At 41.2% G+C, this 25,132-nt stretch overlaps 1 protein-coding gene across 1 annotated transcript; it reads left to right on the forward strand.

Moving 5' to 3' along the window:
* Positions 1 to 1,981: 1,981 nt before the first annotated feature.
* On the forward strand, positions 1,982 to 25,132 carry LOC139296391 (uncharacterized). Its single transcript, XM_070918788.1, has 23 exons — positions 1,982 to 2,096; positions 9,007 to 9,404; positions 10,069 to 10,633; positions 10,782 to 10,978; positions 11,073 to 11,456; positions 11,826 to 12,118; positions 12,828 to 13,093; positions 13,868 to 14,005; positions 14,104 to 14,360; positions 14,494 to 14,578; positions 15,024 to 15,158; positions 15,264 to 15,520; positions 15,630 to 15,714; positions 15,885 to 16,070; positions 16,797 to 17,053; positions 17,633 to 18,862; positions 18,904 to 19,001; positions 19,771 to 19,981; positions 20,148 to 20,304; positions 20,407 to 20,783; positions 21,457 to 21,586; positions 21,760 to 21,896; positions 25,058 to 25,132. Exons 1-23 carry the CDS (start codon positions 1,982 to 1,984, stop codon positions 25,130 to 25,132), a joined length of 6,033 nt encoding a protein of 2,010 aa, XP_070774889.1.

Genomic DNA, 25,132 nt, shown 5'->3' on the forward strand with positions numbered 1-25,132 from the left:
TTTTATTCTTCTTTTTTATTCATCTCTCTTCTTATATACGCATTTTAGGACATTTCCTTATATGTAAAAGTATTATTCAATTCAGTTCACCATTATATATTTTGGTATAAAACCAAAGGTGTAGTTTTCATAATATGGTCTGGCTGGGAAACCTTCAGAAACTTTGTGAGTTTCAGGAGGAGATAGAGTGCCACCTTCTGGTGAAGTGATTGAATGATGTAAATGCTCTGCTCCAGCTTGTAGTAGGTGTCCTCACGAATGTGGCTTGTAGAGAATAAGCACAGCAATTATAAAAATTGCCTGAGGATGTTTGAAATATCTCAAATAAAGCACACAAGTGCTTGAACCAGCAACAATGAAACAACCTTGGTGCATAAAAATGACTGGTTAGACATTATTTAAAACAGCCTATTCTAATGTGCAGTCCTATATGATACTCATGATGGTGTCCAAAAAATGTATTAAATGACTTACGCTTTGATTTTCTCTTATAGCCCTTATACAAACCAACAACAATTGGTTTGAGCCTTGTTTCTTTTTGTGACTGGAGTTCTTCCTAAACTTTATCTCAGATTTGAGTCACAATTTGAATAACTAACTGAGAGTTGGGTGTTGAAACAAGCTGCGTATCAAAAAGCCTGATGACGGATCAAGAATGGAATAAATACTGGTTTGGGCAGATTTGGGGGGTGGGGAAAGTTTCTCTCTCCTCCTCACACAGAGTGTTGACAAAAGACAATTAAACGCAGCTTGCCTACAGTATTGATCATGTCTCCCTGATAGGCAGAGCAGAACCACAGCACCTGTATTCATTAAACAACCTGTTTAGCAACCATGCAGCGGAAGGAGAAGTCAGACTCTGTTTGTGAAACGAAGCGCCACAGGCCAAGAAACACCTGCAAGATTGCACGGAAACTTTTCAATGAAGCGTGACGGAAGGAAGGAACAGAGAGGAAGGAGAGGACAGCTCATGACCTTGTCTTGAGAAAAAAGGAAGGGGAAAGAAACGAACCAAAAACATAAACAAAAACCAACAAATGTTAAATTTGGTGTGTTTATTGTAATAATAATTGGAATGAGACAAAGGTTATTTATTGCTTTATTGCTTCATAAATGCGTTCACTTTTGAGGCTTGAGGGTGAAATGTTAACAAGTTTGACTTGTCCCTGTGAAATTAAGAAATGCTTTGGCAAGTCAAATGATTCAATGAATATTAAACAGACGCCGCATATTGAGGCCTAATTTGTTTTGATAGACTTGTTTTATTTCGAAAGAATGAAGAGATTGCTTTAACCTATACCTTACCTACTTTACATTCCACAAAGGGGCCTTTCGCTGCTTTCCTTCACCCTTCAATGGTAACTCTTTATTCTAAAAACCTCATTGAAAATAGGCCATTTTCCAGCAGATAGACTATAAATGGCAGTTCCTGTAAAAATGTGCCCATAAATAGTCAGGGGATTTAAAATGCAATGTTATAGACCCACTTAAGCAATTACGTATGCCCTCAACATTCATGTACCGATGTAATTTACTACTATTATTATCCATGAGTTAGTTTCACAAGCACTCAATCATCTGCAGTATTTTGAAGGCCACAAATTTTATTCTGTAAACTTTCAAGCAGTAGAGAAGGCATCACATGCAGAGTTTAGAAATGCCAAAACGTCCACATACACTTCAAAGCTACAAAAAGTGCTATTTATATTCCTTAGACAGTAGAAATAGGGCATCAATAGAAAAACTCAAAGATTTCGGTTAAGCCTGAGACATGAATGAGAGCCCTCTGTCTGGCCTGCTTTCCCACTGGTCTCCATCTTTGATGACCATGACCCTACACTGAATCATTGGACATTGCCTCAGATAGCAAAAAGAAGAAGCAGCGTGATCCCAGTTGTCCTCATTTAATTCCCACATCTAAGGGGAAGGAGTGAGTATATGAATGAGAGCTCAATAAAAGAATAAGTACTAAAGCTCTGACATGAGGGAGAGCTCAGTGTCTGCCCTGTCTTACCCAGTGTTATCTATCAACTGTGACCTTGACCTGCTGCTACAGCTGAGGACATCTCCAGGGACTGCAGACTGCGAAGACCTAAGTAAACTGGAAGGAAGGCAGGGAAGATTTTCATATGCCATTGACTGACCTATTCGTAGATGAAATGCTGCATTGTGGATTGATTTTCTGTTTTTCAGCAGGGGTGACCTTTGGGTGCAAGTCTAGTATAAACTGAACTTTGACAAAAAGGTGCATTAACTAGGACGTGTGGGTGGAGGACAGTTTTCTGAGATTAAGGGACAAAAGTTTTGCAAGGGGCAAACAGACTTAGAATATATATATATTTTTATTTTTATTTTATATTTTTGATTATTGGAGAGTGTGGGAGGAGAGGGTTTTTAAAGCTGTTTGACCATCCGACAAGCAGTTCTGTTGAAGCATACTGGCCCCTTAGAGGGGTATTTCACCGCTGGAAAGATGGTCTTTTCATAAAACTGGGCTGTCTATGCAGTAGTAGTTTTGAAATTGGTGCTACACGACCAGAGAAAACAGAGAAAAGGGAATGTGGTATTCCCTTTTGCTCAAAAGGTTGAAAACTTACAACAACCAGAATTCACTGGTCCCGTTGCCTCCCAAGGCCACTCATTTGAAAATCGGCAAAGGTTTCCCCTTAACTACCACCCACTTACCTCACCTGTTAGATATTACAGATTGTTCATGATCTGTAACTTGAGACTTGCTTAATCTATTTTTGTATTAGGCAATATTTAACGGCACACTTGTGTCCCTAAGCAGAATATTCTGTACGGGAGCAGGTCAAGCTGTAAAAAGTACAACATGGCATTTGCTCCATTTTTCCAAAATAACATTCCTTTGCTTACTAAGATGTTCTATTTTTTACCTATGACACAGTGGAGCTAGCAGAGGGGAGACTCAAAAAGCAAACATAAGCTTATTAACGGTTAGTCATGGGTCAGGGCATCTGTAGTCCATAATGATCCTTGGTAAAGCGCACAGTATATTGCTTTGTACTTGGTCTTGGCCCCTTGTTGCTCTTTCTCCTACTTCCTGCGGGCGAGGTTCTTTCACCTCCCTTCATCTGATCATTAAAAACACAAACTTTAAGATTACATTACATCAACACTGTCACTTAAGTCTCTCACCAAAATGTCGTCTAAATCTGAACCTGCTGTGTGGTTTTGGTGATGGGAATGCTTCCTGATGAGTATTAAGATTAAAGAAATACTTGGATTCAGAACACCCTAACTTTATCTATGAACTGTTAACTTGTGCAACAGGAAGTGTCTTGCTGATCCTCCTGTAATATAAATTCTGTCCGGAGCGACGTTCTTAAAGTATGATTGTAACTCTCAGAGTTTTTTCAGTGGAAAGAGCTGCTTGTTCTTGTACTATTTTTCACCTTTTTTTTTTGTTATCAGCTTTGTGTGAGATTTGACTATTTTTGTGAAAATGGAGTAAATCAAAACTGTTTTTGCAAATCTGAAGGATGGAAACCTGTTAACACCAACATACTGACCTATTTGGGAATCAATATGGCGAAAGAAAAAAAATAAAGCCATCAGGAGAGCTCATCCAATGGGCTGTTGTAATGTCAGCTACAGGTAGGTACTAAATTTCCAAAATTAAAAGTATGCCGAATTAGCTATTAGCAGTTCCTGTTGGCAATGTACCCATGGATGTACATGCAACTATCACTGGATTTCTTTGATACTGAAGAAAACTATGATGATTCTCAGGCAAGTTCTGGAGTTCAGAAAGTATAAATCACTCTGAATGATATCAATATGTGTTGTCTGTGTGTAATGATTTTACTGAGTTATGACTTTTGTTCGGAGTACGATTTTTGGACTCAATGTCTATTACAGACCATATCCTGATGGTTAAAATGCCATCCAGACAGCACAGTGAATACATCATTCCCCATCTCCCCCTGTAATGTTAACCCCATCCCAATGGGGCTTTCTTGCTTGTTGGAGCATTCAATCGCCTCTCAATCTTCTTCTTATAAGTGAAAGATACTGTAACATTAGTGGCATTAGGAAGGTGGTTTAAGTAAAAGCAACACAACACAGAAAACCAAGATCTTCTGCAAAGGATGCCTGTCTTTCTCTGGGATGAGCTTATTCCACAGCAACATAATCTTCTTGTAGTGGGCAAGGCCCCGGAGCATCTTCTAGCCATGGTGTCTGTTCAAAAATACATTTCCTATTTAGCAATTTAGTGTGTAAGCACAATCCACAGAGGACAGGACTAAGATTAAACAAGCCAACCGCATTTTTCACAGGAGCCACAAATAAGCAAGCAAAACCTGGTAATCCACCTGACTTCCGGTGCCACATCCAAAGACATTTTACTGACAGCAGAAAGGACACGTTCTGCAAAGATCTACCCTGCTGTCAAGATCTGATCCTCTCCAACAATGTCTGCCAACTGGTGGAGTTGCTGTGCTGTGCTCCCCCTTCACTGCAGCACAACGGTGGCTGAGGAAAGACAAAGACAGGAAAAAGTCCGACAAATCCTGCTTTAATAGAGCATTCACAATTCTAGCAGGGCTGCAGCCCTCCACCAGCTCATCCAGAGCAAGGTTAGCCTGCCGGTGAATGAAGTCGCCCTTTAATATTATTAATTGTCAAGAGATTTTAAAGCATTGTTGACGATCAAAAAACACCTCAACTTGACAATAACAGCTTGAGGCAATGTCCAGAATGGTGCTGTGACGGCTAGTTTTCAAATTCAAGAACAGGATCAATCCCAGTCCAAACACAGTCTCACCTCATACTAACCTCTGCATATATAATGGCCCTTTTATTTGTTGGCTGAAGACAGGAGATATAAGTACATGTATGGGTTTATGGATTTATGGGTATGTAATTGAGGAGCATTTTCTAAATTTATTATGTCATATTTCAATTTCCAACATAATTACAAGGGCATATCGGTAATATATTAGCGCATTTTGCCTCTCTGGGTGCGACCATCATGATGGTTTACTCAAGGTGGGTATTTACAGTATCTTGATAAAGTGACTTGAATGCGCTTAACCCCAGGATAGGTCTTATCAACAGACAGACAACTCCCTTCCAGTGATTATCATGGCTGTTACTGTCAAAAATAGAAGCCTTTGATATCCATTATAATTCATTTACTTATTTGTGTGATTGTACAATTTCCCAATTTACTAGAGTGACGTTGTACCAATGTATGTGCATAGTAAAAGGCAATAAGTAACTGAGTGTGACAAAACATTAACCGTGTGCTGCCATGGAGTGTAAACACAGATTTTTGACTCGACATTGCAGAGCCGTACATCTGCTTCATTTCATGTGAAAGCATGATATCAGTCCCGGCTCTGTACAGACCTCTGTGAGTCAGTTTATAAGTAACTCACGTCCTGTGGCATTCATCACACGCCTTGGACACCTGAGATACACTGAGATAAAACCTTGATTATCTGTTAAGAAATCAGACTGGGGTCTTCTTAGATAACGGTAGATTATCTTAAGATAGTGATTGTATTGCACACAAGACACACAAGACTTTTTATACTATATCATTTACAGTAGCATGTTGTAACTGTTCCCTAACAAAGACCTTGTTTTAGGTTGGACAGTTTTAAAGAGCTCTAATATTTGTTTTGGTCCACCCTCTCTATTGACACATACCGATGGCGCGACAGGAATGTCAAAACAAGTGGATCAGGCAGCACCTCTTTCTTATCACTCTTTTTCCACCTGTTCTTACAGTGTGCACTGCTATCTAGCTGACGCACACTAACTATACTCAACCAGACAACTTGAAGCAACAGTATCGGGTCACAATGTACACATGCATCATTGTGTACTTTTCAAGAATATGGATTGCATAAGCTGACAATCTCAATGGCTCATCTTTTTTGGCTTATCTTTGCTAAGTGTGATGCAGTTAGAGGATTAGCTCTGATTTGCAAAGGAAATTATCTTGTTGCCCTTTTACTGCATGTAAAATTCATGAGGATCATCAGCTTTGATTGTCTGAACAGAACACAGAATCAAATACCTCTGTATTCAGCATTATTTCAGTAATGTTTTTAGATAAACATGTTAGGAGCTAAATCTTTGATAATAAACAGCGATTTCTGTTTCTGCTATAATGTTAACATTTCTCAAAAGGCGCCAGGAATATTATTTCTGTTTCAATACTCTTACCCTCTTCTTATAATGCAAGGGTGCTTTTGAATTACAGTCGCTCGGTCAGTAGCTGTACCGTGTACTATTTTGTACAGAAATGAACAGCACAATAGACTATAAGAACACATTGCAAGAACAGCAGAGGTGTTTTTTCTGCCTTCTACCTTTTCGTACCCTGTACAATGTTTGAATCCTTGTAGATTGCAGACTTTTCATTGGTGCTTCAAAACTTTCAAAACTTTACCTCCCGACTTTAAGATTCTGCCAAATTTCTTTTGTCTGTGGTCATTTAATCTATGGCAAAAAAAAGACATCACTTTATTAACTCATTAATTTATTTTTTTCAAGCATTTGTACAGTGTGTGTTAGTTTATCTTGGTCTCAGTGCTTTTTATGACCTAGAAACACTAAACCCTGACCTTGCCTATCACTATTTACTGTAACTGTGTCAGCTGGTGTCACTTTTAGAATATTTTTACACCAGTCCCACCCCTTTCATGTCTTACTGTCCTCCAGTCGCCTTTCTCCTCCCACTGCTGAGGTTACCTGGTTAGGTGGCGAGGCTATAAAACCCTGCGCTCTGTTCGGAGAGGAACGACACAGGAGGGCCCACACCTCTGTGCAGGCAGTTAAAGGGTCACATAAGCTGCAGTTCCACAGAGAGGCTCCACAACAGTTACTGCTCATCATTCATTCTTCAACTCATCAAAGAGAGAGAGAGTATTAGCAACGGAAGAGCTGCTGAGAGGCTGCCGTTAAGGGATCAGCCATGCTTGGAGGCATCCACACAGATTTATTGGTCACAGTGACTCTACTCTTTCTAAGTCAGACAGGGACTCAGTGCAGGTGGGTCTCAAGATAATTCAACTTTTAACTCGCACATTTCAGCTGATATGTTATTTGAAATATTGTTATACCGGTCATATTCATTTTGATGTGGAAGTGGAAACTGAATGGGATTCTGATTTGTGTTAAAGATTTTTAAAGAGTTTATAAAGAGTTATAAAGAGTTAATCAGATATCTTATTAGTCTATGGCAAACATTTTAAAAGGAATCTGCGATTATTGTTTCCCTATTTCAGGGCTGAAAATGACTTTTCACTAATTACTTTACCAGAGTGGAGGACAAATTCAGGTATGACGTTTTACAATCACTGCTTGAATACAAATTTGTCACAACAATAAGGATTTAAATAAAATTTAACCTCTTTCTTTTCTCTCATAGAATATGTTACACATTGTTTCTACGACAGACACAACAATCTGACTTGTGACTGGACAAGGAACAGAACAGGTACAGAAGATGACACTTGCTACACAATAGTACTTCGATGGATTTGATTAATTAAATGTAATAATGACATTGAAAGCCAAATCGAGTTATGGTTCAGTTCAGCTATGAGTTCACGTTGACACTTTAGAGATAATTTGACTGAGGTAACCTTTAATTGTGTCCCACCCTTTTGGATTTGGAACATCAGTCCACAGTTCTGTTTTAATCTACAGGCAGGCTGTGACTGTGTCCGTGCCTCGATGCATATCACTAATTGATCTGAAGCAGGCTAATAACCTTTTATAGCCTGGTGTTCTCCCAGGGGCAATCAAAGTAGAGGGCCCACACTTAAGGTTCAAATTCAGCACAAAACACTCTAAACAGCTATTTTGCATTTAATAAAACAGATGTACTTCTTTTATTGCAATAACAAAGACGAGGGAATGGTGATTTCTAAAGTGATTAAACATCACGATACAACATAAAAGCTTATTCCTAACCTGCGTAGTTAAAAACAAATTTTACCATTTATATTGTGTGATTTAAAAAGAAACAAAAGAGTATCGAGGTGATTGAATTTGTACTTTAGAAACAAAGTGTTGCTTTGGAAAAAAGAAATGAGCTTGGTCACTTTCTATTATGTGGATGAAAGCATCCAGTGTATCACATTTTCTTATTGGCCTTTTCATCTCCAGAGGATGTTACAGTGAATATCTTAGAGAGTGGTCCCCTGGGGCCGGAGGGCGAGGCCTGTCTGGAATTTTGGTACCTGGCCCCAGTTGCAGCTAATGGGTCAGAACTTCGCGCTCTGCTAAAAAGCAGCGCTGGTCTGGTAGAAATCTGGACCTCACCTGCCCTCCCCAGGGATTCTTGGAGACAAGTGTTTGTCCCTTTGAACATCATTGAACCGGGGACACAGGTAAAATGCCATATAACCACACATCTATAATTGAACGGTATTGAGGAATTCAAATATAATATTCTATATATTTAAATAGATATCTGCTTCTTTTATTAGGTTGTATTCGAAGCAGTTCAAGCACTGTCCATGGAGGGACAGGTCACATTTAACCGGATAGGTGTAAGGAGAGGCTCATGTGGTAAATATTAATTTACTCATCTTTGACTATATTAAGAGCAGCCTACTTTTGGTCCCGTTAATGAATGAAAAATGAAAAATATACATGTTGATAATGTCTATGTAATATACAAACCATTACTGTCATAACACTTGTCCGATTACCGTCAGTGAAACTGTAAAAGATCCTATATCACGAGCTTAAAGATGTAAAACATTCTTTAATTTATCATGTTTCATAAGTTCACCATTTTATCAAGAATGTTTTTCATTATTTTGATTTATGATAATTAAGAAAACATTAATCTAAGTATCACTTACATGAATAATAGGTTGAATAACTAAGACGATTAAGAATAGTCTGTACAGTATTGAACGTGAACATAATTCATTGATGTTACTAATCAGTCATTTCTAGCCAGATGGTGTTGTGACTATAAAGTGATTGTTTACTCGGTCACATCCCCCACAGGACACCAGTGTGAATCTAACACAGAGTTCTGGACAGATGAGTCCACCCGCTGCCTCTGCTCTGTTGGCCAGCTCTCCTGCTCTCCCTCTCAGTGCCCCAAGGGCCAAATCTGTGGTCCTCAAACAGGAAGCTCCAATGGGATTTCCGCCTCAGGGACGTGCACTATACACAGTCACACAGACTGCAGCACTTTTGATGGAGTGCTGTTCCGCTTCATGGCCCCCTGCACCTACATACTGGCTAAGACCTGCTCACACTCTGAGGCCCTGCCCGCGTTCAGTGTGGAAGTGGTCAATGAGCAGAACGGGAACTCGTCTCTACCAACTGTTGAGCAGGTCATGGTGAACATCGCGAACTATAGAGTGTCCCTGCTGAAAAGGCAGACACACCGGGTCGTGGTGAGTTACTTTAAAGTGAGATAGAAATTTTAAATTGTATGAACAATTCCTCCTTAAAAGCTAAAATGTCATGTTGTCATACCACCCTGTTCCATTTACAGAGGGAGACCAGCTTTGAATGACTGTTACAAATGACAATTCCTTCGCCTAAACACCCAAATAAGCCTTATCACATTTTTTGTGTAAACTCATTTTTGGCACTCTTCACAGTTTACTTTCCATTTACTCAGCTAAGCTGTTTATCAAAGTGACATCACACATTTGAGGACAATATGAGTATCTAAATTATTTTATAATTAAGGGAGACAGTAACTTGCAGAACAAGCTATCCACAGGCACATTTCCATTCCCTATTTTACATTGCTCTCTAAAACTTCCAAATAACTTCAGTTTTGTGGCACCTTGCCATTATGCTGTATTGAGTGTCGAGCTGAGTAATGTACTGGGTCGAGCAGCTCCCATGTCTGCTGCCTATTCTACTGATAAAATGAGTTTACCGTTAAGTGCAGAGTTTAGTGGCATAATGTCCTAGAATTCCTAGAGGAGTTATCAGTCTTATCAATTCTCGAAGATATATCTGTCTTTACGCAAACTGTCAAATGCAGTGAGTTTATATTGCTGAGGACAGTCGGTAAGGAAGTCTAAAACTGACACTCTTCTTCAGGTTAATGGGGTCTGGAGGAAGCTTCCACTGAGCCTCACCAGTGGCACTGTCGACATCAAGAGCAACCCCGCTGCTGTTGTACTGGGAACCAGCTTCGGTCTTTCTGTCTCATATGACAATGCTGGTGCTGTTCATGTCAACTTGCCATCTTCGTACTCTGATAATGTCTGTGGCTTGTGTGGAAACTTCAACCACCTCAAAGGAGATGACTTCAGAAAGCCAGATGGTACAAATGCCCAAAATGCTACAGCTTTGGCGGAGAGCTGGCAGACCGGGCAAACCACCTCCTCCTGTGAAACCATTCTGGTACCTCATCAGTGTGACCCACTTGAGGAGGCTGAGTATGCCAGTGAGCTGTACTGTGGAGGCCTCCTCTCTAGTACTGGGCCCTTCGCTGACTGTCTATCAGTTCTGGGGGCAGAGAGCTACTTCAGGGGCTGTGTGGCCGGCATGTGCTCTACTCATGGTGACCCAGCAGTGTTATGTGAGACCTTACAGGTCTATGCTGATATCTGCCAGGAGGCTGGAGTTGCCATACCCATATGGAGAAACTCTACATTCTGCCGTATGTTGCTTTATTGCTTCCTGCTTTCATTTCTCTACCTCCTGTTATTAAAATAAGGGAAATTGTGGCAAATAATGACTGTAATAATACAAGAGCAATTAAGGTCATGCCCTCATCTCTTTCCTCCCCTCTCTTGTGTCCCTCTCAGCCCTTCAGTGTGGGGAGAACAGCCACTATAACTCATGTGCTGATGGCTGTCCCGAGGTGTGCTCCAGCCTGGATATAGCTGGCTCCTGCGGAAACTGTGTGGAAAGATGTGAGTGCGACTCCGGCTTCAAACTCAGTGGGGGAAAGTGTGTCCCAGCAGAGGACTGTGGGTGCTGGCATAATGGAAAGCACTATGAGGCAAGTGAGGCAGATGAACAGGGAACAATTTCAAATTCACCTGTTCACTTCCACAGTGCTAGAATTTATTCACACAACTCCCTTTTGCCTGCAGAAAGGGGCAACATTGTTGGAAGGAGAGTGCGAGCAGCAGTGCCAGTGCATGGGTGATAATGACGTGCAGTGCACCACGATGCAATGCGCAGACAATGAGGTTTGTAAGGCCAAGGATGGCGTCAAAGGCTGCTTCCCTTTCCATCCCGCCACCTGCAGCGTATACGGTGATCCACACTATATTACCTTTGATGGGATGGCTTACGATTTTCAAGGAGGCTGCAGTTACACACTGACTACCACGTGCAGTGGAGAGAGCTCAGTCCAGTTCACTGTGATCGGACACAACGTGCATCCACCCCTTCAGAATTTCACCCGGTCCAAGCTGGGAGCTGTGGATCTTCAGGTTGAAGATCTATACCTCACCCTGAATCAGAGCAGGGTCGTCTACGTAAGCATGAAAACTCCTTGTGATTCTCTACATATCAAACCATTTGAATGTAACAAAGGCTGTTGTGAAAATGCGCATGCCAAATAGTCCGGGGTCATGGTTCTGTATTACCAGCTGTAATTCATTAATGACAATGGTTAATGACTTTAGTCAGCACACCTATGTTTATAGGGGTCAATTATTACTCTGTGTTAGGTCGTTGGAGTAAGTCATTTGTTTGTCATCTGGGGCCTACAAGAATACACAAACCAATAGCTGACTCACTTGACTTTGACCTGAACAGCTAGTTGGTGAGACATTTATATTGAACTCAGTTCTCACAAGAACAAACTCATTACAAATTATCGATTGTCCTCTCTTTAGGTGAATTATGTCCGTGTCCAACTCCCCTATTCCACCTATGGTGCATACGGCTCAGTATGGGTCTACGTGAAAAATAAATATATCATCTTGGAGACGACCTTTGGCCTCAGAATGATGATAGATGGGCAGAACAGACTCTTCCTGCAGGTGGATGAGCGCTACAAGTATGAACTGTGCGGACTGTGTGGCACCTACTCTGGAGAACAATACGATGACTTCGTAGCACCAGGAGGCCACAACGCTACTGGGCCATTTGAGTTTGGTGACAGCTGGAGGGTGCCAGGCAATAATGAGTATGTTATTTTACCAAGTAGGGTATCTGCACACATTTTAGTACAAATTAAATGAAAGTGAAACACATTGTAATACTTAAAAAAGGAAAAAAACGCCATTTCAATAGCAGTAGCAAGATTTTTAGCCACACTAGCAGTGTGGTGCTAATTATATTTCCATCAGCTTCAGTTTTAGGCTACTTTGTATTTTGTGCTAATTAGCAAGTGACAGCATGTTAACACGCTAAACTAATGGTGAACACGAAAATCATTATACCTGCTAAACCAGCATGTTAGCATTGTCATTGGGAGCATATTAGCATACTGATAATAGAATACAGAAATATTTGAAATATCTTCCATGTAGTTGTTTGTGCTTAAGGAGAGGTAATAACCACAAGTAAAAATTGATAATCATGAACACAATTTCACAAACTGGCTTGTTTGGTTAGTAAATAAACCGTATAAAAACTCAATTACCAGGTTGATTATCACCTAAGTACTAGCTGAATGCATGTACACAAAGAAGGCAGAATTGGCAGAAGATCTACAACAAGCTCCCAACCTGGCAACCCAACATTATTTTTTCATTTACGGATTAGAACAAGTTGTTAAAGAATTATTAATACATGAATTATCAACGATTAATACACCTTATTTTGTCTTATTTTGAAGTGGCACAATACATGAAAATGTCTAGATCTTTATTTGTCAAAACATTCTCTTCCAGGTGTATCTCCCATCCAAATGACCCCAGACTCTGTGATTATGAGGAGGAGAATGAGGCCTACAATGAGTGCTACGCGCTACTAGGGGAGGCCTTCAGGCCCTGCCATGAACCCATTCACCCAAGCATCTACATCAATAGTTGTGTGTATGACTACTGTGCCACAAGTGGAGACCAGCACACCCTATGTGAATCTATGAAGTCCTATGCAGCAGCATGCCAAGTTGCAGGAGTGGAGATGGCCCACTGGGAGACAGACACAGCCTGTGGTGAGCGTTTGAGTTGGACATCATGATGATGATGATGATGGTGTGGGATGTATGTATATATTAGAACTAGACGTAATTCTGTCACGTCCTGTATTCCTTATCTATTGATTCTCTTAGATATCTTCCATTGGTAAACTAGGCAGCTGCCTAGAGCCATGCCTGAGTGAATCTGTTTTTGTTTCTTTGTTTCTTTGTTTTGTCATTGATTAAAGCAAAGTTGGAGAAATTAGGTGGTTAAGATGTGGAGGGGGTGGCCTAACGCAAAAATATCTCCTAGGGCGCCAAAAAGGCAAAGCTGGTGAACTCATTTCTTTTTTTTTTTTGTTTCTTTGTTTGTTTGTTTGGCTTTTTGTTTTGTTTTTGTTCCCATTTCAGCTGACCCCCCAACCACTGCAACTCTTCCAACAACTCCCACTCCTACATCTCCAACACCAGATCAGACTTGTAAGAGCATTCAGGGTTGTGAGGGTTTATTCGTTACTGGATTGGAGAATCAGTGGCATTATCCAATTTATAATGATTAATTTCAAAAGCAAATATTTGACTATGCTTGCCTCCAAAAGCTATAGATTCATCGATGTTTAATATAAATAAATAAAATGGATTTCAATACATTCGAATAACTTTGGTGTAATTATGTGCAGATTGGACTGATTAAAAACAAGAAAAATTATATTTTTCAAACTGTACAGTATTTTTCATGCTGTAATGTTCCTATAAATAATCAGTTCAAAGCACTTACCATTTCCATTGTGTATATATGCTTTTTCATAGTCTGTCCAATGAATTGCGACTTTGAAAACACTCTGTGTGGGTGGGAGCAGCTCATACAGGACAGTTTTGATTGGACAAGAAATTCAGGACCCACCCCATCAAACCTAACTGGCCCAAATAAAGACCACACTACTGGAGGTAAAAAACAATGTCAGGCCACACTATCACATCTGTTATGTTGCTGCATTGGTTTTTCACTATTCATGTTTTTTGTGCTATTTTCAACGTTTCTCTAGCTGGTTTCTACATGTATATTGAGGGAAACAGTGTAACCCATGGAGATTCAGCCCGTCTGTTGAGCTCAATGTGCCATTATAATGGCCCACTCTGCCTGAACTTCTGGTACCACATGTATGGTTCAGCCACAGCCACAGCCCTCAATATCTACCTGGTCAAAGACAATAAAGCTACAAAGCTCTGGTCCAGGATTAACAACCAGGGACCAGAATGGCATCCAGGAAATGTTGACATCAGAGTGTCTGGTCCATTCCAAGTAAGTCTGACACTATATACAGACAATATATGGGCCTAAAAGATGCTGGTTGAGCGTTGCACACCTTTCTTGCAAAGACTAATGATGTTATTCTATACAGTGAAACATTATATTTTCCTACTGCGTCTTTCAGATCATAGTGGAGGGAATTCGAGGCTCTAACGCTCAATCAGATGTGGCCATAGATGACATTTCCATCCACTTTGGCTCATGTTCAGGTGACTTTCACTTCTAACAAAAACCAGAACAAAGCATTATAAATATGATTAAACATATACTGTATCTTAACTTTAATCTGTACATTTCTAATGGTCCAAATCAATCAAGATCTAAAATTATGACAATACCAGATATTTCAGGCTTGACAAAGTCAAAAATAATTTCCTTTAGGTAGTTTCCCTGGCCTGGTTAGTGGAACTGAGCTTCCTTCCACAACTGCAGAAGTCCTCCCCTCACACCCAGGTAAGTGCACAGGAAGTACATTTTATGGGCCACTTGTTTCTGCATCAGAAAGCTGAAGTGTGGTTACAAATTAACATTTGTGTCTAGTCTAATAAATACTGAATGTGCAGTATGTTAACAGATTGTCTAAATTTTCAGGAAGTTGCATAAGGGCCTCAATACTTAGTTTATGTTAATCGATTGCGAATGTTTCCCTTATAGTCTGCAATATCGACTGTAGCTTCGACAGCAACCTTTGTAGCTGGAATCAGATGATCACGGATGCTTTTGACTGGACATGGCAAAGTGGTTCCACCCCCACCCTCATGACTGGGCCCTCTGCTGACCACACTGGTGGTAATATACACTTTCTCCATGTAATATTATAAATGATGACAGATGACAGATAATCTACAGCGGTAAGGATAAGATTTGTCTGAGCATTTCATTCCTCTTTCCTAGATGGTCACTATCTTTACATCGAGGCCAGCAACTTGACACATGGAGACACGGCTCGTCTCATCAGCTCTGAGTGTTCTGACTCTGGTCCTCAGTGTCTGCAGTTCTGGTACCACATTTACGGTTCAGCAGATACAATGGGCCTCAACGTCTACTTGCTACAAAACAAAGTAGCCAACGCTGTTTGGTGGAAGAGAAATGACCAAGGAAATATGTGGCAACTGGCTCAGGTGGACTTCACAACAACTGGAGCTTTCCAGGTCAGACACCCCATCCCCCAGGCACTGGCACATGATTTAAAGATTGCCAGCCAATTAAGTTGTAATGGTAGAATATTAACATTACGAGATATTTTTTTTCCTAACCCAGATCATCATTGAGGGGCGTAGAGGCTCCAACGAAGAGTCCGATGTGGCCTTAGATGATGTACAGCTTCATCGTGGTCGATGCTCTCGTAAGAAACATGCACACAGAACTAGTACCACTAAACCTAAAAAACATGTTGCTTATTTTAAGGCTGTGTGGCTTGATAATGTTTTAAATTCAAATATAAATATATATATATCTGAAATGATCAACACTAATTAATACTACTTAAAAATATAAATTCCTGCACTGTTACAGATCTGAGTGGTATTGTGACAAGTCCTCCTAAACCTGATGGAAACACCACAGCTCCTCCTAGTGTCACTGAGCCAACCACTGCAGCTCCAGAGCCTCCTCTGGTCAATGTTACTCAGCCCCCCGGAGTATTAATCAATAAGGACAATGTTACTGAAGCTCCAGAAAACAGAACACCACCACATCCAGGTACAGAGCTAATTCCACAGCAGCACTTGTATACCCACTGATGTTGGGACTTCCATAATTCATTTTTTTCCACAACCAGTTTTTGTGATTTCCAGAATTACTGCGTCAGTGATCTAAAGATATGTCTGACTTTTGTTTCCAGTATGCCAACTCCACTGTAATTTTGAACAAAATCTATGTCAGTGGAGTCAACTTCTTACTGATGTTTTTGATTGGACAATGCATAGTGGCTCCACTCCTACTATGATGACTGGGCCTTCTTCAGATCACACCACGGGAGGTAATTAGCATTCTGACACAAGCTAAGTAAAGCTGGAGTAAAACTATCAGGGGCAAAAAATAAACAGCACACTCCTTGCCAGTTTGACATCAGTCACACGGTGAAACTTATAACTAATGAAACAAACATTCTTGAAGCAGTTCTTCCTTGTCAAACCAGAATGGTAGACTGGTAAACACTGTCTCCTAATGTATTGTATTTCATTAAGATAAGATATTTTTCTTTTAGCCTCCTGAGGATGTGCCAGTAGATCTGCTGTTTATGAATTAAGTAATTTCTTTCCTTTCCAGTGTTTAAAACACATTTGCATTGCCAATATTTAGCAACCAGTTTCAGCTGCAATTGGACATGCCTTGAATGTAGGATTAAATGAGAAATCATAACATTATCCAAGAAAACTTGTTGCACGTTACTTTAACTTACTTAACTCTTCTGTCCTTAACCAGACAGCCACTATCTTTACATCGAAGCCAACAGTGCGTCATATGGAGACACGGCTCGCCTCATCAGCTCTGAGTGTTCTGACTCTGGTCCTCAGTGTCTGCAGTTTTGGTACCACATGTACGGTTCCGCCGATACAATGGGCCTCCATGTGTACTTGCTCCAGGACAGACTGACTGATGCTGTTTGGTGGAAGAGGAATGACCAAGGAAATACCTGGCACCTGGCTCAGGTGGACTTGACAACAACTGGAGCTTTCCAGGTGAGTTACCAATCTAAGATGTTTCTTCTCCTAATAAGTTTACTATGTGCAACAATAAATGAGTGTACTGTATACTGTACACTTAATTTTAGATCATTTTTGAGGGGCGAAGAGGTTCCAACGATCAGTCTGATGTGGCCATAGATGATGTATCTCTTCATCATGGACACTGCGCAGGTAATTTTATCCTCCTACTGACATTCATTGTAGTTCATACACATCATACGTGAAAATTGATGTGACTGACTTGACTGTGAAATGATGTTACAGACTTGGCTAAACCAACAACGCCTGCTCCCACAACCTTCGATCCAGTTGCAACAGAAGGTCCAGAGCTTCCTCCAGTGAACAGCTCAACGGCTACACATCCACAAACACCAACTTCATCAAAACCACATCCACCAACAACAACCACCACAGCTACAGCAGCCGCAACTGATTACGATACACAAACACCTACAGAAACAGCAACAACTGTAACCCCAAAAACAAATCCTACAACAAGACCACAATTACCGATAACATCAAGACCAACAGCAACGGCCACAACTGGGCCTAAACCACAACCTCCAACAACAGCTAGTCCACAACCTCCAACAACAGCTGGACCACAACCTCCAACCACAGCTCAGCCACAACCACCAACAACAGCTACACCACAAACTACAACCACAGCTCAGCCACAACCACCAACAACAGCTACACCACAAACTACAACCACAGTTCAGCCACAACCACCAACAACAGCGAGTCCACAAACTACAACCACAGCTCAGCCACAACCACCAACAACAGCTACACCACAAACTACAACAACAGCTCAGCCACAACCACCAACAACAGCTAGACCACAAACTACAACCACAGCTCAGCCACAACCACCAACAACAGCTACACCACAAACTACAACCACAGTTCAGCCACAACCTCCAACAACAGCTAGACCACAAACTACAACCACAGCTCAGCCACAACCAACAACAACAGCTACACCACAAACTACAACCACAGCTCAGCCACAACCACCAACAACAGCTACACCACAAACTACAACCACAGTTCAGCCACAACCTCCAACAACAGCTAGACCACAAACTACAACCACAGCTCAGCCACAACCACCAACAACAGCTACACCACAAACTACAACCACAGTTCAGCCACAACCTCCAACAACAGCTAGACCACAAACTACAACCACAGCTCAGCCACAACCACCAACAACAGCTACACCACAAACTACAACCACAGCTCAGCCACAACCACCAACAACAGCTACACCACAAACTACAACCACAGTTCAGCCACAACCACCAACAACAGCTAGACCACAAACTACAACCACAGCTCAGCCACAACCACCAACAACAGCTGAACCACAACCCCCAACAACAGCTGGACCACAACCTCCAACAGCGCAGCCACAACCACCAACAACAGCTAGTCCACAAACTACAACCACAGTTCAGCCACAACCACCAACAACAGCTACACCACAAACTACAACCACAGCTCAGCCACAACCAACAACAACAGCTACACCACAAACTACAACAACAGCTCAGCCACAACCACCAACAACAGCTAAACCACAACCCCCAACAACAGCTGGACCACAACCTCCAACAACAGCTCAGCCACAACCACCAACAACAGCTAGACCACAAACTACAACCACAGCTCAGCCACAACCACCAACAGCTAGACCACAAACTACAACCACAACTAGACCACAAACTACAACCACAGCTCAGCCACAACCACCAACCACAGCTGGACCACAACCTCCAACCACAGCTAGACCACAACGTCCAACCACAGCTGAAACACAAGCACCAACCACAGCTCAGCCACAACCACCAACCACAGCTGGACCACAACCTCCAACCACAGCTAGACCACAACCTCCAACCACATCTAGGCCACAACCACCAACCACAGCGCAACCACAGCCACAAACAACAGCTAGACCACAATCCACAACAGAAGCTAGACCACAACCTACAACCATTAAACCACATCCGACAACAAGTAGACCTCATCCCACAACTAGACCACAATCTACAACCACACTTGTATCATGTAAGTTAAGACTCTGCATTTCCCTATTTAAAACATTTTAAACATAATGTATATTTTACATCTCACATGTTCGGCGCCATATACTGTATATAAAGATGACGTGTCTCCACTTCCACTGTACGAAAATGAAGCCAAAATATCCCGGATACAGGGGCTGCCATCAGGCACTGGTGACGTCATTTGGAGCCAGAGTCTGCGTAGTGGTGATCGGCGAGTGGAGCAGCGGAGCGGGGTCCCGTCCATGCTCCCGCCCCACCCAATCACGTCAAATAATTAATTAAAACCAAACCATTAAAGCGAACACTTGAAAAAAAACATCAGCATAATAAGAACTACCTAAAATGAAAATAAAAATTTATTTGACGTGTACTTTGATTTTTTTTGTTCGGCCAATGGCCCATGTCCCATCCACTAACATGGGGAGGCTGGGCTTCTGACCTATACTGCAGCCAGCCACCAGAGGGCGATTGAGATATTCTGGTTTCACTTTGGGGAATTGTCATGTTGTCCATCTCTATGCACAGTCCATGGTTCGGCACCAGTGGCAAAACTGAGCAATGGCTAATTCATTTTTGTTTGTCATTTTACGTTTATGACTAAGTACATACTCTGTCTCTACCATTCTGTCTCTCTCTAGCACCCTCTTGCCCAGAGAACAGTCATTACACTACTTGTATCCCTGCCTGCAGTCCAACCTGTACACACCTGAATGGCCCACCGCACTGCAGTGACAACATGGGTTGTGAGCAGGGATGTGTATGTGATGAAGGCTTTGTTAAGAAAGGGAAGGTTTGCGTGTCTATCCATCGGTGTGGATGTGTGGACAGAAATGGCCGCAAACATCAGGTTAGTGCCGGTTCAGAATGACTCTTCAGCAATGGCACAAGTCATACACAGTGTTGATTTTCAAATACTTAGGACTACTTTCTGAAAGCCTGAGCAATATTGCCAGAAAATGGTGAATATGCAAATTGAGGTCCAAGAAGTATGATGACTCTCTCTTTCCTGTCAGTTCAATGAAGTGTGGTACACCAATCACTGCAGTCAGAAATGTGAATGTGAGAAAGAAGATGGTGAGGGGAATATTGACTGCGACGACAAAGATGAGTGCGATGGAAATGCGGTATGCCTTCAAAATGAGGAGGGCGATTACTACTGCCAGTCTACAGGTGCTGTAAATGCCAAAATTTAACTCCGCCATGTGTCGAAACCATGTTACGTCTCATTCACTAATTTATAAATTGCTCTACACTTTGCACGTTGCTCCACAGGTTTCAGTGAGTGCACTATCAATGGAGACCCTGAGTACAGAACCTTTGATAAAATGAAGCATGACTTTGAGGGTGAGCACTCATATGTGCTGGTCCGGACCAACAACTTGCCAAATAACCTTCCAGATGTCTACATCGAAGGCATCAATACACGCACCGTACATGATGACGATGACAGTCAGCATCACGGTGACAGTAGCAGTGAAGAGGACCACAGTCGTAGAGTCAGGGATGAAGATGATGATGAAGATGATGAAGATGATGATGACAAACATGATGACGACAGTGAAGAGCACGAGGAACACCACAGATTACAAGCACTAAAGATCAGAGTGTACAATCACACTGTGGAGTTCAAGAAGAATCGCAGGCTGGTCGTAAGTATCAAGGGCATTTTTAAACAACATGCTGCCTCCATCTCATTTTCCTGTGGGGCCTTTTCAGCAGACACAATATTTTGTTTGTGGGATAATATCATCATATTTCTGCCCGCCCACAAACATTTGTGAAACTGCTGTGGGAAATAACCAGCGCTCCTTCGCATTTTCTCTGTGAGATGTTATGATGGCAGGGAGGCAGATGATGTGCTATGTGCTAAATTATGTTCTGCCATATGTTATTTCCCTTTTGGCACACACGTTTGTGTTGTATGAGAGAGAGAGAGAGAGAGAGAGAGAGCATGAAAAACAGCTGCGATATTATTATTATATTTATTCAGGAGTCAGACTTCATTATGTAAGTATCCTCTAAAAAGCAATCTGAGCTATGTAATTCTAAGCCTGCACAGTGTATAGTATTCAACATCCAAGGGCCGCTGGCACACAAGCTTGAGCATATTCAAGCAGTAGTTGGTATACCTTACATTTTCTAAAAGTTTCATATAATTAATTATTTGCTCAAAGAAGCCCAAATGTCTGTAAAAACTTAATGGCAATTCATCCAATAGTTGTTGAGATATTTCAGTCTGAGCAGGGTTGAACCGATCAACAGATTGACAATATACATAACGATACAAGAACGAATGAATGAATACGATAAATTGCATTGCAGGTGGATGGAAGGAGAACTAATTCTCCTGCCTCACCCACTGCTGGTCTTAACATCTGGGAGCATTCCTCTCGCATCCACCTGAAGACCGACTTTGGCCTCTCAGTGGAGTTTGACGGACACAGCGCAGCAGGTAACTAACCTTCACCTGATTAAACAAGTCTAACAGAATTAGGAGTAATCCTGGAACTCGCAGGATTCATAACAAATTAATCAAAAAACCTTATCATCCCCTACCAAATGAGTTATTTTCTCTGCGAGAGAGAGTTATGAAGTGAATCAAGTGTTATATTGTTGTTCCTGCAGAAATCATTCTACCACGCCTATATAAAAGGAAGGTGAGGGGTCTGTGTGGGAACTTTGACGGTCAAAAACAGAATGACTGGATGAAGCCAGATGGCACCAAGGCCAAGAGCGTCCAAGAGTTCGGAGAGAGCTGGAGAGTGTGAATATCAGATGGATGTAAGGATGAGACATGGCACTTAAGGATACCCTGTGGAAGCTTTGGACACTAATAGAAACATTACTGTGACAGTTTACAAGAAAACTCCACACTGATAACTGATAACAACTTCTTACTGCTCACAAAGTATATCATTGTAAAAAGACTTCCCTACTGCAACAACATTATTCTGGTCAAGCTTTCAAGTCCATTTTTCTTCGCTTTTTTAAAGAGATATTTGTACCCTGTGACAATGTATTACTTTACTGTTTGTGTCATTGCCATGCATACTATTTAGTCAAATGTGATGTTATGTCATGATACACATACTCTATGCCTGCAGGAAAGAAATTAAATGTGCAATAAATGATTATTCAAAATGTTGCTTGCACTTGGCCAAAAGCGAGTTTATTGGCAGGTTCGCTGAATCTTCGTTGTTCTAATAAATTAACCTTACCTTTATGTCGCCATTTGTCTAGTGATTTTCAGTCTCAAGCATTCTTGACATATCTACAGTCTGAATGTGTAACACGACCTGTGGAACTGGAGGAAGTCTAATCATTAGAGAGAGAACTTCTGTAACATGATATTATTCTGTGTACCATGTGACACAATAATTATTTTTCCTGGCTTACAAAAGGGTTATTCTTGTCAGGAGTGTACCTGTGGGTGTGGGTGTTTGTAATTGTCTGTGAAGCTTCTATGCATGGATAAATAAGCCTTGGTTACACTCAGCAGCCACACACACGTCATGGATTGGTTTGTGTTGTACTTCTTTCTGTTTTTGGGGTGGCTACCTCTCTATGATGGTGAGTGAAACATTTTATATTGAACGGTAAAGTCAGTAAAGTCAAGGTGTGATTATCTCATAATACATGCATAATGTGTTTAACTGACAACATTAATAAAGTAACAACACGGTTGATCATCAATTAGCCTAATTAACTAGTGGGCTTTATTTTATTGTTCTTTGACCTGATTGTAAAAAGCTAATCGGTTTCCAAATGATTAAACTCAGCTGATTGGATTACTATTCAAAATAATGGTAAATAATTTAATGCTCAAAACTGCAGTTCCACTGTAAATTAAAAATTAAGCTCCTGCTGGACCAGATTATTGTCCTCGGATGCTTTGTTTTATTTTTAGCTAAATCACTGACTCAATTAAAGTAGTAAAGAGCATCTACCTGTTATCATATTACGTGTTGGTGAGAGCTCATTTATGAGTGCTGATTGTACTGACCTCAGTGAGAAAATGACCCTCATAAATAGACCCTAAGAATAACTGCTAATTGAATTACTAATACTGTTCTATCTAAATTAAGAAAAGAGGCTTAAATATGTAAAAGTATTATGTAATGGTTTGGTGAAGTCTTGATAATGGTGTCACTTACCATACCAAAACCGCTATTTATACAGACACAGGTGACAAATTAAACAAAACGTCTGAATAAATGTGGAGAAAACTGGCATGAAAAAATGTCAATTAGTCTTCATCTTTTTAATCTCGAGCAAAGGCTCAACTTGAATGTTGTTCTTTCTGAATTCCAATGAAATGATATGTCTTTGTCCCTTTTAATTTTCTAGCTCAAATGGCAGCTCCCACACCAACGGGTAAAATCCACAACACCACCTCATACACTGTACTGCCTGCTCCCATTCCTCCAGTGCAACATATTCTGCCTCCACCTCACCCCCACAATGATCACCAGCATCCATTTCACAATTCTCAGCTGCATCCGCCCAAGACGCATCAAACATTTTCACCACTCTCATTCCGTTTTGGAGTGATCCTTGCCAACCTATCCCTGGACACTATCAGCTGTGCCAGGCAGCTGTAAAATATCTGAATACCCTCAATCTAGAGCTACACCTACTGCTAGCATTATATCTACACTACCTGCTATAGCACAAGATGTGTTATTAGTCATCTGCTTAATTACTGTTTGTTAGATAATCATGATTTTTGTATACATCTGAGCTGTGTGTGCTCCAGGCTGTGCAGGTCCACCTGTGCTGTGCTGCTCTGGTCAAAATGGCAACTGTTTCAGGGGGTGTTTCTGTGACGAGTTCTGCTTGACAAATGGCGACTGCTGTCCTGACTACAGCTCCACCTGCACACAACGTAAGTGAGGGTAAACACATAAAGAATAGAAAGGTACACAGCTATGTCAGTTTAAGATTTGAGATTGAGATAGGGTTTAAGATTTACAGTGCAAAATCTTTCTTTCTCTACGACAGCTTTTACTGCTGCACCGACAAACACACCAAGCACAACAACCAGCAGCGCTACATCTACACTGGCAGATAACATCCTGACCTCCTCATCCATGGCACCCAGTGAAACATCTGCATTACCAAATGTGAGCACAACCTCAGCCTCCATAGTGTCAGCTACTACAGCAACAAGCCAAACTGCAGATAACGGCACAACTTTATCCGTAACGACAAACAGCAATACAACCTCAATGCTAGCAGACATCATCACAACTTCAGTATCCACAGTCTCCGATACTACAACACCCAGCACAACAGGCAACACTACTGCACTATTAGATGTGAGCACAACCTCAGTGTCCACAGTGTCTGCTACTACAGCCACCAGCACTACATCTACACCATTAGATGGCCTCACAACTTCAGCATCCACAGTCTCCACAGCTACAGGTTGGTCATTATGATTGTCTCCGCTGAAGCCATTTCAAAAGTTCCCATTTGACATCTGAAGAAATTCATTCTTCATGTTACTGCTAAAATCTATGAATTCTTCATCATTGAGTAGTGTCACATCTTCACCAGCAGATGGAAGCAAATCAGGAGTTTCTTACAAAAGCACAGATTCCAGGACCACCACCAGCTCCGATAACGGTAAAGTCAGTCACATGGACTTCTGTACTTCAGTAACGTAGGTAACAGTTTGAATAGTAAAATACTTTTTTATTTGCACCTTTCTTTCTTCAGATGTCAAAATAGTGACTGTTCACCTAAAAGTTTCTCTTTCATCCAGTAATGAGGAAAATGAGGATGTGATGTTAGAGGCTTTATCAAATGTAAGTACAACCTTCCCATATATATATATATCATACAGTTACAGTAACACAAAAAACTGCATTATACACACCTCTATTGGTCACCTAATCAGTGCGTGTCTTCTCTCTCACAGTTTGTATCCCAGATGCTTTTCCAGCAGAGCTGTGAGGGCTGCACTTTGACCATCAGACACATCAAACCCACCTGA

The sequence above is a fragment of the Enoplosus armatus genome, chromosome 14 (assembly GCF_043641665.1).
Source record: "Enoplosus armatus isolate fEnoArm2 chromosome 14, fEnoArm2.hap1, whole genome shotgun sequence".
Lineage (NCBI taxonomy): Eukaryota > Metazoa > Chordata > Actinopteri > Centrarchiformes > Enoplosidae > Enoplosus > Enoplosus armatus.